Source organism: Electrophorus electricus, chromosome 11, assembly GCF_041902795.1.
Source record: "Electrophorus electricus isolate QZ-2024a chromosome 11, ASM4190279v1, whole genome shotgun sequence".
Taxonomy (NCBI): Eukaryota; Metazoa; Chordata; class Actinopteri; order Gymnotiformes; family Gymnotidae; genus Electrophorus; species Electrophorus electricus.
The window spans coordinates 7,353,964-7,368,072 of NC_137507.1; the positions used below are offsets into that span (position 1 = coordinate 7,353,964).

General features: G+C 41.3%; 1 protein-coding gene across 2 annotated transcripts in view; it reads left to right on the forward strand.

The window, feature by feature from the left end:
* Positions 1-10,658, forward strand: part of LOC113587785 (glutamate receptor ionotropic, kainate 2) — a 51,562-nt gene extending 40,904 nt beyond the window's left edge. The window contains exons 13-16 of one of the 2 annotated variants that reach the window (XM_035528105.2): positions 467-684; positions 948-1,173; positions 6,195-6,445; positions 6,548-10,658. In XM_035528105.2, the coding sequence (XP_035383998.1) occupies positions 467-684; positions 948-1,173; positions 6,195-6,445; positions 6,548-6,712 (860 nt within the window). In that variant the 3' untranslated portion in view covers positions 6,713-10,658. Of the gene's footprint in view, positions 1-466; positions 685-947; positions 1,174-6,194; positions 6,446-6,547 lie in introns of those variants that run through there. The other variant, XM_035528106.2, reaches the window with a different exon arrangement.
* The last annotated feature ends 3,451 nt before the right edge of the window (positions 10,659-14,109 follow it).

Below are 14,109 nucleotides of genomic sequence, written 5' to 3' on the forward strand. Positions count from 1 at the left end.
GCATACTGAATAAACTGTAGGCTGAAACTTTTCTCCAGAAGCATAAATTAGACTGATCAATATAATATAGGATGAATGGTGTTCCCTAATCCTGCTCCTAGACTATAGCTGTACTGGGCTTTTGGGTGTTTAGAGTTTTGTGTTTCCCTATTCTATAACACACCAGACTGAGCTCATCAGCTAATTCACACTAATTAACAAGGTGTGCTGAATCATGGAAAACACTGAAAAGTGTAGTACAGCTCACCTTGAGCACATCTACAGGGAGTCACTGATGTTAAGCACTGAATGGTTTATTATCTAGGAGGTAAGTAAGGATGGAGCCCACCAGGGGAACTTCTCTCTCCTGCTCTTAACCTTGTTCTTCCCCTTAATTAACCCTTAATTAACCCTGACTGGCCCTTGATTAACCCCTCGCATTCCGCTCTCCTAGCCTTGCCTCTCCACTGTGCCCCTCTTCCCACAGGTTCTGAATTGATGCCCAAGGCTCTGTCCACTAGGATAGTTGGAGGCATCTGGTGGTTCTTCACCCTGATCATCATCTCTTCCTACACGGCAAACCTGGCTGCCTTCCTCACCGTGGAGAGGATGGACTCACCCATCGACTCAGCCGATGACCTGGCCAAGCAGACGAAGATCCCCTATGGAGTGGTGGAGGATGGCGCTACCATGGCCTTCTTCAAGGTACCACAGCTAAGTCCAAGAACAGGGCTTTCATGTTCTTCACTGTATTGTGAGCAGATATTTCACATATTTCATCTTTAGTTATGGAAAAGCTCCTGAGAAGACTCCTGTGCATTCAGAGACAGAACCATGAATGCGAGCAAAACATCAGTGACCTAAAGAAGCATGTCACTAAAATAGCTCTACTTTTATAACCGTGTTGTTATATATAAAAATAACTGTGTCCAGAAAACGAATGAGATAACATGTGTTGTCCCCTGCAGAAGACAAAGATCTCCACATACGATAAGATGTGGGAATATATGAACAGCAGGAGGCAGACTGTGATGGTGAAGAGCGTGGAAGAAGGTATCCAGCGTGTGCTCACGTCTGACTACGCCTTCCTCATGGAGTCCACCACCATCGAGTTCGTCACACAGCGGAACTGCAACCTCACGCAAATCGGCGGTCTCATTGACTCCAAGGCCTATGGTGTGGGAACCCCCATGGGTAAATACTCACTGGACCTGAGCTTCACCCTGCGAGCCAAGAAAGCTAACCAAACCCATTATTATAAACTAAACCCATTATTATTAACTAAATCCATTATTATAAACTAAACCCATTATTATTAACCAAACCCATTATTATAAACTAAACTCATTATTATTAACCAAACCCATTATTATAAACTAAACCCATTATTATTAACCAAACCCATTATTATAAACTAAACCCATTATTATTAACCAAACCAATTATTATAAACTAAACCCATTATTATAAACTAAACTCATTATTATTAACCAAACCCATTATTATAAACTAAACCAATTATTATTAACCAAACCCATTATTATTAACCAAAACCATTATTATTAACCAAACCCATTATTATAAACTAAACCCATTATTATTAACCAAAACCATTATTATTAACCAAACCCATTATTATAAACTAAACCCATTATTATAAACTAAACCCATTATTATTAACCATTATTATAAATTATAGAAGTGACAAAAAAGTGGCACAAAGCCAAAACAAATACATCCATTAGCATCTTCACTATATCTTAAAGATCTGATTAAATCTATGTGGATTAAATTCATGTAGACTTCAGTTCAGCTTCACATCCATAAGCAGGAACTTTTCTTATTTGCTGACACTAATATTCCCTATAAATCTGAGACCAAGGGAATACCGGGAAGATCAGGGATCGGCGCTTGAGCACCTGGGTCCTCAGGTGTCCCCTACCATCAATCTTCTAACACTATGTCTTCTTGGATGGCTGTGCTGTGTTTACACAGAGCAGTTAGTGAATTCACAAACATGAGGAGAGACAAAACGCATGGAACTAATGGTTATTTTAGTTTATTCCTTTCATTTAGCAGAAAGCCAAAAAAAGACCCTTGAGTTTGATATGGTGGTTGGTTCTGCCAGGAGTAGTAATGCACTGACTCTAATGGACAGTAATTTCTGTGTACTGCAGATATTGTGCACTTGCGGGCCTTGTGCAGTCTCCAGTGTTAGACACTATAAAAGTTTTACTCAGTGTTGTGCAGATGTTCTCTGCAGATGTGCTTTTATATGGACAGAGTTCAGTGGACATGGACATAGTTAGGACAGCAGGAGTTACAAAAAAAAAAAAATACTATTTACCTACAGTACTGACATTAAGAAATGTCTCCCAAATGCCGCTTCATTTCTGAATTCTTATTCTGAAACACCAATCGTTTTTCTCAGGATTTATGGTATGACTTTTCACAGTTTATCTTGCAGTTTATCTTGCTTTTACAAAGCAATTGGATGCACCAAAAATAAAAGCATTGTATGATAGTGTAGAGGAGTGCTAAACAGCTGGGATTCAAGTTCAGATCCCAGTTAGGCCATGTGAAGCAGAGAACCTGTAACGCGGTAGCCCGAGTGCCGAAGGGCATGGAGCAGGACGCACAGACTTCCAAAACATAGACGAACATTTATTCAAACACAACATAAAGGACAAATGTGGCATTCACGTGAAAACACAAACGAACATGAGCACACTAAACACTAACAACTTTTAACATTTAACACGATATTTAAACAAACAGTCAAGACTCGATACATGTAGTTACAAACACACTACACTAACAATGACCAACGCAATGCACACTTTCACACATGTTTGAATACACAGACAAGACAAGGTGCAGGTGTGTGCAGGCGTGGCCACAAACATATCCTCCCAAGTCACGTGGCATGCCAAACCACGACGCACATGGAAGGCAAGCATTCCATGACAGAACCAAGGCAAGTGGCCCTCAAGTCAAAAATGTACATGAAGAGCACCTCAGTGCCAAAAGTTCAATATACTGCAAAACAGCTTTAAAGCATAGAAGAATGACTTTAAACTTGTAACTAATCTTTCTAATATTGCCATTCTGATTACTGATTTGATAACTGACAAGTTATTTGTCTAGTATACAAAAGACAGTGTGTAAATGGTCATTGATTGTGTACTGTACATTGAATATCAAGCAAGTAAATAACACCCTATCAGTCCTAAGAAGGATAAAAATAGAAATTCTTGCCTGTTCCAAAAAAGTATACCAGTGTTCTTTCACTACGGATATACCAGTGTGCTTTCACTACAGATGCTCCAGTGTTAATTCACTACAGGTATACCAGTGTTCTTTCACTACAGGTACACCAGTGTCCATTCACTACAGGTGCACCAGTGTTCTTTCACTACAGGTACACCAGTGTCCTTTCACTACAGGTACACCAGTGTTCTTTCATTACAGGTGCACCAGTGTTCTTGCACTACAGGTACACCAGTGTCTGTCCTTTCACTACAGGTGCACCAGTGTTCTTGCACTACAGGTACACCAGTGTCCTTTCACTACAGGTGCACCTGTGTTCTTTCACTACAGGTACACCAGTGTCCTTTCACTACAGGTGCACCAGTGTTCTTTCATTACAGGTACACCAGTGTCCTTTTACTACAGGTACACCAGTGTCCGTCCTTTCACTACAGGTGCACCAGTGTCCGTCCTTTCACTACAGGTACACCAGTGTCCTTTCACTACAGGTGCACCTGTGTTCTTTCACTACAGGTACACCAGTGTCCTTTCACTACAGGTGCACCTGTGTTCTTTCACTACAGGTACACCAGTGTCCTTTTACTACAGGTACACCAGTGTCCGTCCTTTCACTACAGGTGCACCAGTGTCCGTCCTTTCACTACAGGTGCACCAGTGTTCTTTCATTACAGGTACACCAGTGTCCTTTCACTACAGGTACACCAGTGTCCTTTCGCTACAGGTGCACCAGTGTCCTTTCGCTACAGGTGCACCAGTGTTCTTTCATTACAGGTACACCAGTGTCCTTTCGCTACAGGTGCACCAGTGTTCTTTCATTACAGGTGCACCAGTGTTCTTTCATTACAGGTACACCAGTGTCCTTTCACTACAGGTGCACCTGTGTTCTTTCACTACAGGTACACCAGTGTCCTTTTACTACAGGTACACCAGTGTCCGTCCTTTCACTACAGGTGCACCAGTGTCCGTCCTTTCACTACAGGTGCACCAGTGTTCTTTCATTACAGGTACACCAGTGTCCTTTCACTACAGGTACACCAGTGTCCTTTCGCTACAGGTGCACCAGTGTCCTTTCGCTACAGGTGCACCAGTGTTCTTTCATTACAGGTACACCAGTGTCCTTTCGCTACAGGTGCACCAGTGTTCTTTCATTACAGGTGCACCAGTGTTCTTTCATTACAGGTACACCAGTGTCCTTTCAGTACGGGTACACCACCATTCTTTCCACTCATAACACCCCTGTTCTAGATTCATAACACCCCTATTCTAGATTCATAACACCCCTGTTCTGTACTGCTGTTTAAGCTGCAATTTTTTTTTTGTGGGGGTGGGAGTTGCTTTTTAAGAACCAAGCTCAGAATATCATATAGATATACATTGCCTGGCCAAAAAAAAGGTCACCACCTGGATTTAACTAAGCAAATAGGTAAGAGCCTCCTCTTACCTATTGGATAATTACTGCATGGGTGAATATGTTTCAGCTGACAACAAGTTATTGAACCCTAACTGATGCAGTGAGTAGCTTCTCATTTGTTAAACAACCATGTTGAAAAACACATCCTGTGTGATTGTAGAAAAGTTGTTAATCTGTTTCAGAAGGGTCAAATTATTGGCATGCATCAAGCAGAGAAAACATCTAGGGAGACTGCTGAAACTACTAAAATCTGGTTAAGAACTGTCCAACGCATTATTAAAAATTGGAAGGACAGTGGGGAAACATTGTCTTCGAGGAAGAAATGTGGTGGGAAAAAAATCTTGAATGATCGTGATCTGCGATCACTTAAACGTGTGGTGAAATCAAATCAAATCATAGAACTCAGGGATATGTTTAATAGTGAACTAAGAGCATTTCCACATGCACAATGTGAAGGGAACTCAAGGGATTGGGACTAAACAGCTGTGTAGCCTTATGAAAACCACTTGTCAGTGAGGCTAACCAGCAAAAACGGCTTCAATTTGCTAGGGAACATAAAGATTGGACTCTGTAAGTAATGGAAGAAGGTCATGTGGTCTGATGTGTCCAGATTTACCCTGTTCCAGAGTGATGGATGCATCAGGGTAAGAAGAGAGGCAGCTGAAGTGATGCACCCATCATGCCTAGTGCCTACCGTACAAGCCTGTGGGGGCAGTGCTATGATCTGGGGTTGCTGCTGTTGGTCAGGTCTAGGTTCAGCAACCTTATGTGCCCAAAGAATGAGGTCAACTGACTACCTGAATATACTGAACGACCAGGTTATTCCATCAGTGGATTTTGTCCTCCCTGATGGCACAGGCTTATTCCAAGATGTCAATGCCAGGATTCATCGGGCTCAAATTGTGAAAGAGTGGTTCAGGGTGCATGAGACATCATTTTCACACATGGATTGGCCACCACAGAGTCCAGACCGGAACCCCATTGACAATCTTTGGGATGTGCTGGAGAAGACTTTGCGCAGTGGTCCAAATCTCCTATCATCAATACAAGATCTTAGGGAAAAATTAATGCAACTCTGGACAGAAATAAATGTTGTGACATTGAAGCAGCTTGTGGAAAAAGATACCACAGCGAATGCATGCTGTAATCAAAGCTAAAAGTGGTCCAATGAAATATTAGAGTGTGTGACCTTTTTTTGGCCAGGCAATGTATTTTTTTCATTTGATGGTTGTCTTATTATGAATAGAGATGAACATATGTGTTATCTAGTTATGAAAGGTAGCACTCTCAATTCCAGACGCCACCAAGAGTCTGAGTGGATCTTGTTAAAACAGCAGAAGACCTCACCTCATTATGACTCAGAGATTACATAAATACTTTCATAAATAATTAACGTGAGGTCCATTTTAAAAACATGGTTCCTTTTCCAGTTCCATAATAACACATGTTATCCATATTATCAAATATGCACTCCTTTGTTATTTTCTTCACTGTAACAGGTCATATTTGTTACGTTCATATTTTGTCCCTGTAGGCTCTCCATACCGAGACAAGATTACCATAGCGATCCTGCAGCTTCAGGAAGAAGGCAAACTGCACATGATGAAGGAGAAGTGGTGGAGAGGAAATGGCTGTCCAGAGGAGGAGAACAAGGAGGCCAGTGCTTTGGGGGTGCAGAACATCGGGGGTATCTTCATCGTACTGGCCGTCGGCCTCGTCCTCTCGGTGTTCGTCGCTGTGGGGGAAGTGCTCTTCAAATCGAAACAGAACGCGGACATGGAGAAGGTCAGCTGCTGTCGTGTTTATGGCTCCTTTTTAAATATTAAAGGCCTCTTCCTCTCCCTCCCCATAACTCCTCTCCTTCTCCTCCGTGCCTCTTCTCTCCAGCGTTCTTTCTGCAGCGCCATCGTGGATGAGCTCACACTGGCCCTGAAGTGCCAGCAGCGTCTCAAACCCAAGCCACAGACGCCCGCCATCGTCAAAACAGAGGAGGTGATAAACATGCACACCTTCAATGACAGGAGACTGCCTGGGAAAGAGACTATGGCCTGAAGTCCTTCTCTGCCTCCCTGCCTCTCAGGGGTGAGACAGCTTGGGGTGCAAGGGAGCCAGGGGCAGGAGCAAATCCCACAATGCCTTTGGGTCTGCCTTGTCTGCCCCAGTTCTTGTCCCAGAGATGTTTCCTGTGGAAATGCAGATGCCTGGGCACAACAGATCCGCAAACCTTTACAGGACCGCACAGGTTGCTAGGCAGTCGTCTTGGTTTGGAGTATCGAGCCTTTTCAGCAGTGTATGTAGTTTCTCTCATGGTGTCAGGACCACAACGAGCTTCTGCTCCTTGTCCTCGATCTGCTCCTACAGATGTTCGACGTCTGATGAGACAGAAAGCCTCACAGCTGAAAAATAGTGCCATTTCATTCCTCGTTTAATGTTTTCTAGGATGCCTTTGTTAAGTGTCAGTCACACCATGTTTAAAAATCAGACTATGAAGATTAAAATTAATTTTCCTTTTCATGTCAGTTTTTTTTTTTAAATAACTTTTTCGACTACGTTAAGAACAAAGGATTTAAAATTCCATAAAAGTTTAGGGTTGAAGCAAAAACTCAACAGAGAAGAAAATCAGATTTGACTTCTTCACTGCACTTTTTCTCGGCTAAACTTAATTACTTCTGAATTACACGTTGTGTGCCAAGTTCATCCCCTAGGCAAGACTTCAGTAGGCAGTAGACAAGCTTTAATTGACAGGACACTTATTTCTCACTGGCACAAAAGACTGTGATCTGCAGCACATGTAGTATGCTACTTTAACTAAGCGAATGTTTTGTAAAGCAACATTTCTGTGATTGGGAAGTTTAATTTTAGAAGCATAAAGAGAAAGAGTGACCAGGCCACAGTTATGAGTGGTTGCTTTCAAATTCAGTGGTGAACAGAGGCCTCTGGTCTCATCAAACACCACATCATACACCACACTCAGCCATAAACACTGATCGCTTAAGATGTCTGTCAGATAGAAACCTCTACAATCATTTGTCATGCCCATTTACCCCCTAACTGGCTAACTAGTAACTGAGTTACCGCAAAGCAAATTTGCAAGGTCAAGTCCATCTCTGTGATTAGGCTGAAGACAGTTTAGCATATCTGTTTTGCTGGAACTCAAGAGTCTGCTCAAGACAGGCTCACAGATGGCTACTCTCTCTAGTGAATTAATTAAATATAGTTTACATGTCTATAGAACAACATTTTTAATTTATTCGGGTAAAAGAAATTGATATGTGGTAATAAGAAGATGAAACATTAAACTTTTCTGGTTAATACAAATCTGGATATTATCATATTAGACAATTAAGTACCCAGATTAGTAATTCCAGGCTATTATTGTAAATGATTTATAAATACATTTTTTGGCTGGATCATGTGAAATGTTATTGGTTACTATGGCTGGCTCATGTTAAAATGTTATTGGTTAGTATGGCTGGATTATGTGAAATGCTGTTGGTTAGTATGGCTGGATCATGTTGAAATGTTATTCGTTAGTTTGGTTGGATGCTGTTGAAATGTTTATTTGCTGATTACAGAGCACATTTCACTTTCTGAAACATTTTTTATCTTAAAGCTTCTATTCTAAATGACTATAAGTATAAAAGTCAGTTTAACTCGAGTGTTTTTAAAGTAATTATCTTACATTAGATTTAATAGGATGTTTCTCTTCAGTTTTCAATAGGGACAAGTGCCTGTCTGTGTTTGACAAGACGTTCCTTGCATATTCCATCTGCTGAATATGCCATACCATTGGTCCACATCACTGAATTACACTGAATTACACTGATCTACACTCCTTCACTCCATCCTGTAATCAAAAGACGCATAGATAATCAGGACGCATAGATAACCAGATGGCAATAATGTTAATAGAACTTTTTTTGTTCTTTTATAACATTCTAGACTCCCTGTAAAGGTTTGTTATTATTTTTAAACATGTAGGAGATGCTGTTCCTTGCAGGACAGAAGATTTATCATCTCACAATATACATTTAAGAGTTTCACTGTTAGTTCTGTATTGTCTTGCTGTTTTGTATGAACCATTTTAGCACAGTTAGCTCAGATGTATTAGGTGATCTGTCACTGCCATCAACTAATTAAACCTGAACCTTTTTCGTCTCTCTTGACCACATTGTGTGGTGATAAGAAGATGAAACATTTAACTTTTCTGGTTAATACAAATCTGGATATTATCATATTAGACAATTACGCACCCGCACTAGTAACTCCAGGCTGTAATTATAAATGATTTATAAATACATTTCTTTTGCTTTTATGTAATATTATACAAGTTCAACTGAACAGATGAGTGTTGAAGTGGTTACATGACCTGAAATGTTACATAAAGGAATGACACAGACAGAACCATCAAGTCTCCAGGCCTGGAACAAACAATACTGTCTGCCAGACTTGACAGCTGAAGCAGTCTAGCCCCTCCCCTCAGTCCCTGCCATCTTTACAAAGCTTTCTCCAAAGCCCCTCCCACCAAGGACACACCTACTTAACCTACCCTTCTGTGTAATGGGTGCACAAGCAAAATGATTGGCAGGTAGGGAGGACCGCCTCCTTGCCCAGGTTTCCCCTCTTTATTGGTTACTATGGCTTGATCATGTTGAAATGTTATGGGTTAGTATGGCTGGATAATGTTGACATGTTATAACTTAGTATGGCTGGATCCTGTTGAAATGTTATTGGTTAGTAGGGCTGGATCATGTTGAAATGTTATTGGTTAGTATGGCTGGATAATGTTGAAATGGTACTGGTTAGTATGTCTGGACCCTGCTGAAATGTTATTGGTTAGTTTGGCTGGATGCTGCTGAAATGTTTATTTGCTGATTACAGAGCACATTTCACTTTCTGAAACATTTTTTTTAAATCTTAGAACTTATATTCTGAATGGCTATAAGTATAAAAGTCAGTTTAACTAGAGTGTTTTTAAAATAATTAGCTTACATTAGATTTAATAGGATGTTTCTCTTCAGTTTTCAGTAGGGACAAGTGTCTGTCTGTGTTTGACAAGACTTTCCTTGCATATTCCATCTGCTGAATATGCCATACCACTAGTCCACATCACTGAATTACACTGAATTACACTGATCTACACTCCTTCACTCTATCCTGTAATCAAAAGACGCATAGATAATCAGGACGCATAGATAACCAGATGGCAATAATGTTAATAGAACTTTTTTTGTTCTTTTCTAACATTCTAGACTCTCTGTAAAGGTTTGACAGAGACAAACTGTACCCTGCTGTTTTAATTACTTAAACTCTTAGGAACTAACTTCATAACTCCTCATGTTTGATTTTCTCGGGTTTTTTTGTTTGTTTGTTTGTTTGTTTGTTTGTTTGGGGGGGTTGTTTTTTTGCTTTTATAACTTGCTAGGTTTTCCAATATAGTTTTATATAGCTTTTATCAAGCCAAATTTTGGTCATTGTAAGAACTGTTCAAGGAAGCATGTTCACAAGCATCATCTGATGTGCCTGGAAAGGTTAAAAGGTTATTTTTTGATTCTTTTGGTTGGGTTCACAAAACATTGTTTCTAACAAAAAACAGCAATTTTGTATAGAGACAAATTTTGTAGTAATTTATCATTTATACTGGTGCCAAGAACAGAGATGTAGCTTACTGTATATGTAAAGTATTATAAACCACATTATTTTTAACATCCCTAGAATTCTCCACATTAAACCCTGTGGTTTTCAAGACCAGAAAGACATTCTCAGTTTTCCAATCATCATTTTAATAATTTTAATAGTTTACTCTGATGATGTGTATGTTTAGGTTGTCTGAGGTAAAACCATTTTCCAACATAATGATAACATAAAAGAAATTACTCAAGAACATGCAATTGTTCTTGAGCAAGCTTTAAATATCTTCAAAATGTGATCTGCTATTTTGGAATGGAACAATATACATCAGGAGTTCACAGGCTGAAATTGTAATAAAAAAAAACACCTGAGCAAACTGTTTGTGTGTGTATGTGTGTGTGTGTGTGTGAGAGAGAGAGAGAGAGAGAGAGAGAAAGGGAGAGAGAGAGAGAGAGAGAGAGAGAGAGAGAGGGGGGAGAGAGAGAGAGAGAGAGAGAGAGAGAGAGAGAGAGAGAGAGATAGCTACTCCAGTCTTTGTCTTCAAAGCCTGTTTCTGTTACTGTCCCACTGTAATCTTGACATGGACTGGACTTCTTTCTCAGCTAATCCTGGTCTGCTGCTAAGAGTGGTCATATCTTTAATGATAATCTTACTTTTTTCCGGATAATTGTCTGTTTTTTCTATATTAATAGCCAAAAACTCATAAATCATACTTGTAGTACTAGATTGTCTGAAATATGTTTTTGAATAATAGCACAATCTTTCCATTGGAAGTCAGTGAAGTCATTTAAAATAAATTATTTATCATCCAGTGATGCTTAGGACAGTCTGTGGCCATACCTATCTTCTGCAATAATAAACAGATTTATAATCTGTAGGTTCCATTCTAACCTTTTCGGCATTGCCACTTACGGCTCTCAGAAATCAATTACCAATCAATATCAGACCATACAGAAAGGGCACCATGTTGTCATGTGAACATCAGAGTCCATAGGTATATAATGAAAGACCAAGATTAGTGCATAGTTTACAAATACCCTGGTTGCTTATATCACTATACGTTTATTTACTGGATAGGTATGTGGCCATAGATTCTCACCAAAGAAGAAAAGATTGAGTAAACTGTATTATTTATTCACGTCACTAGACGTAAGTGATTGCTGCCTGCCTACAATGCCATCTTCGTTATGAATGAATTTTGCCTGTACTACCCGAGAATAGTGACCCCTGTAGATCGGTTTGTGCCATTACACTCAGAGTTTTAAAAAAATGAAAATGAAAAATAAAAATTAGCATATTTTTTTTTAAATATAAGAAAATATATTTGCCTTTGTTTATGTTGCATCAGGCTCTGACTTAAGGTGAATTCAAACTCTTATGGTATTCAAAAGAAAAGTTACAAATATTAATTTTAAAAATATTAATCAAACACAACTCATTCATGGTAGGCTAAAGAAGAATTAGAACTTGTATAGGTCTCTGAAAAAAAACAACAAAAAAAAAACAGGAAAAAGTCCATCCATTACTCTGCCTGTTTGACTAGCTGGTTAGATCCAGAACCTGAAAACATCTCAGTAACTGCTGCATGGGTCTCAGGTTTCCACTTAGCAGAAGCTGCTTCCTGTCAGCGTTAACTTTTGCTTCCAGGTGCCAGGCTTTCTGTGCTAATCCACCTCGAGCAACTGTCTTGATCTTACCTGTCTAGCTCTTACCCGTCTAGCTACCTTGTCAGCTGCTGTGAGATCATCCTGGAACTGTAGTTTATTCAACATCCAGCAGGCCTACACGTTGCCTTCAGCCATCCTCCAAAGTAACCTATAGCTCTGTCTGCTGAGTGCCAGGCAGTACTGTCAAACACCTACCCTAACTGAGCCCCCTAGTGACTGAGGTAGACACTTAAGAAAAGAACATTAAATTGTAAGTAAACAGGTTACTAAGTAACCAGTATATTGAAATACTAGGCAATAAAACATCTCTAAGGAAGGTGTTATTTAACCGGCTTCCTCACCTCTAAGAATTTAATATCTGCTGTGATAACAACATAAGTGATGTTGTACAGTCTCAAGGACCAGCATTTATCAGACGCTTTTATCCAGAGCGACTTACAATTCTGACTGAACACAACTTGAGTAATTGAGGGTTAACCACTTAACCACCTGCTGTGATGTCACCTGGGGGTCCAAATATGCCTTAGACAGCTGAGAGTGTCCTCAGAGTGGACATCCATGCCTACAACATCCTGTGATTGTTATCCGACTGTTTCTATGGTGACTGGTTGGTAAGAACATAATAGTTCAATCTAAATCACTGATTGACAGCACAGACCCTGCTCCTGTCGTTAATCAATCGAGGTTTTGCATGGGCCTGGACCAGTATCCCTGTGTCCATGAGGAGGGACTGGTCCTGAAAGTGGCCCAGTTCACCACAGCGCCAGCACCCATGCCCAGACCTCAGAACCTGTACAGAGAGAGGGGGTAGGAAGGGGGCGGGGCATGGAGGAGGGAGGAGGGGCTAAAGAAGAAGGCAGGTGGGTGGAGCAGGGAATGCTCCAGATTAACAGGGCAGGGGAAGCGGGCACAGCATCCAGACACACCACCAAGATGCCCCACCCAGACACCCTACCCAGACGCCCCTCCCAGATGCACCACCCAGACACACCTCCCAGCTCTACTGCACCCACTCCTCCCACATTCTCAAAGAGTCGCATGAGCATGGTCAGAGGTCAGAGGTCATCTCTCATGGTCAGTGGTCAGAGCTGGACCTCAGCTGGAGGCAAGCCTGAGCTGCCAATGGAAGCCTGGTGCTTGTTTCTTGGTGAGAGTCGTGAAGCTGCTCCCACTGCAGCTGGACGAGTGCTTGGTGTCGTGCTTGTTACAGGCTGGCGAGGGGATTCACCAAAGGGGGATGACTCCCACAGCATACGGGCGTCCGAATCCCAGGTTTCAGGACCACCGTGGGACAAGCCAGGCTCAGCAAGGGAGGAAAGACACCAGAGGCAGGAACGTACCAAAACAGCCAGGCACTTGTTTCCTTTTGGATTTTTCTCTTCAGATCACCTCAGAGAAACGTCTGCAGAAAAGACCAACGTTAATGATAATCAACGTTGCCCTTACAGCAACACTCTCCTCCCTGCAGACATCACTCAGTCACACACCCATAGTCACAGTTTCCATTCCCCAAAAAGCAGGAACGTGTAGCTCAAGTGTGTTAAGCAGCCTCCTGTGCTGGTGGTGGGTCATGACTGCATGTGCGCTGGCACCTACCTAACCAATCAGAGCCCAGAACCCTGGCACCTACATATCAGAACTGGTGCCCAGAACTGGTGCCTCCAACAGAGTTCAAGAAAAGTGAGATACCAATTCACGGAGAAGATCTCGGCAAAACATGATTAAATACAGACACTCTAAGGAATAACCATCCTAACTCCTTCCTAAGTACTGGCATGCTGAAGCAATCAGTGAATGTCCAGCAGATGTCATAGATTGAGCAAAAGCTTACAGATACTGGGAAATACCAGCACAGGCATAAAGCAGAATATGAAAAAGAGAAGTTGAAGTTATGGTTGCCAACATCTGCTGTGACATAATGCTGGACTTCACAGGGAGTTCAAAACTGCAGCAGAGAGTCTGTGGACATGGTTCACTGCTTGGGGTATTAAAGCAAAGACAGACGTGCTCATCATCTCCCTCCCTCCCTCCCTCACATCTTCTATGACACGCGCTCCGTTTTCAGACCACGCGGCGGCGCCATGAATGAGCCACTGCACTGCACTGCACAGGCTCATCATATTTGTATTAATATGGTCCGTTGTTATAATA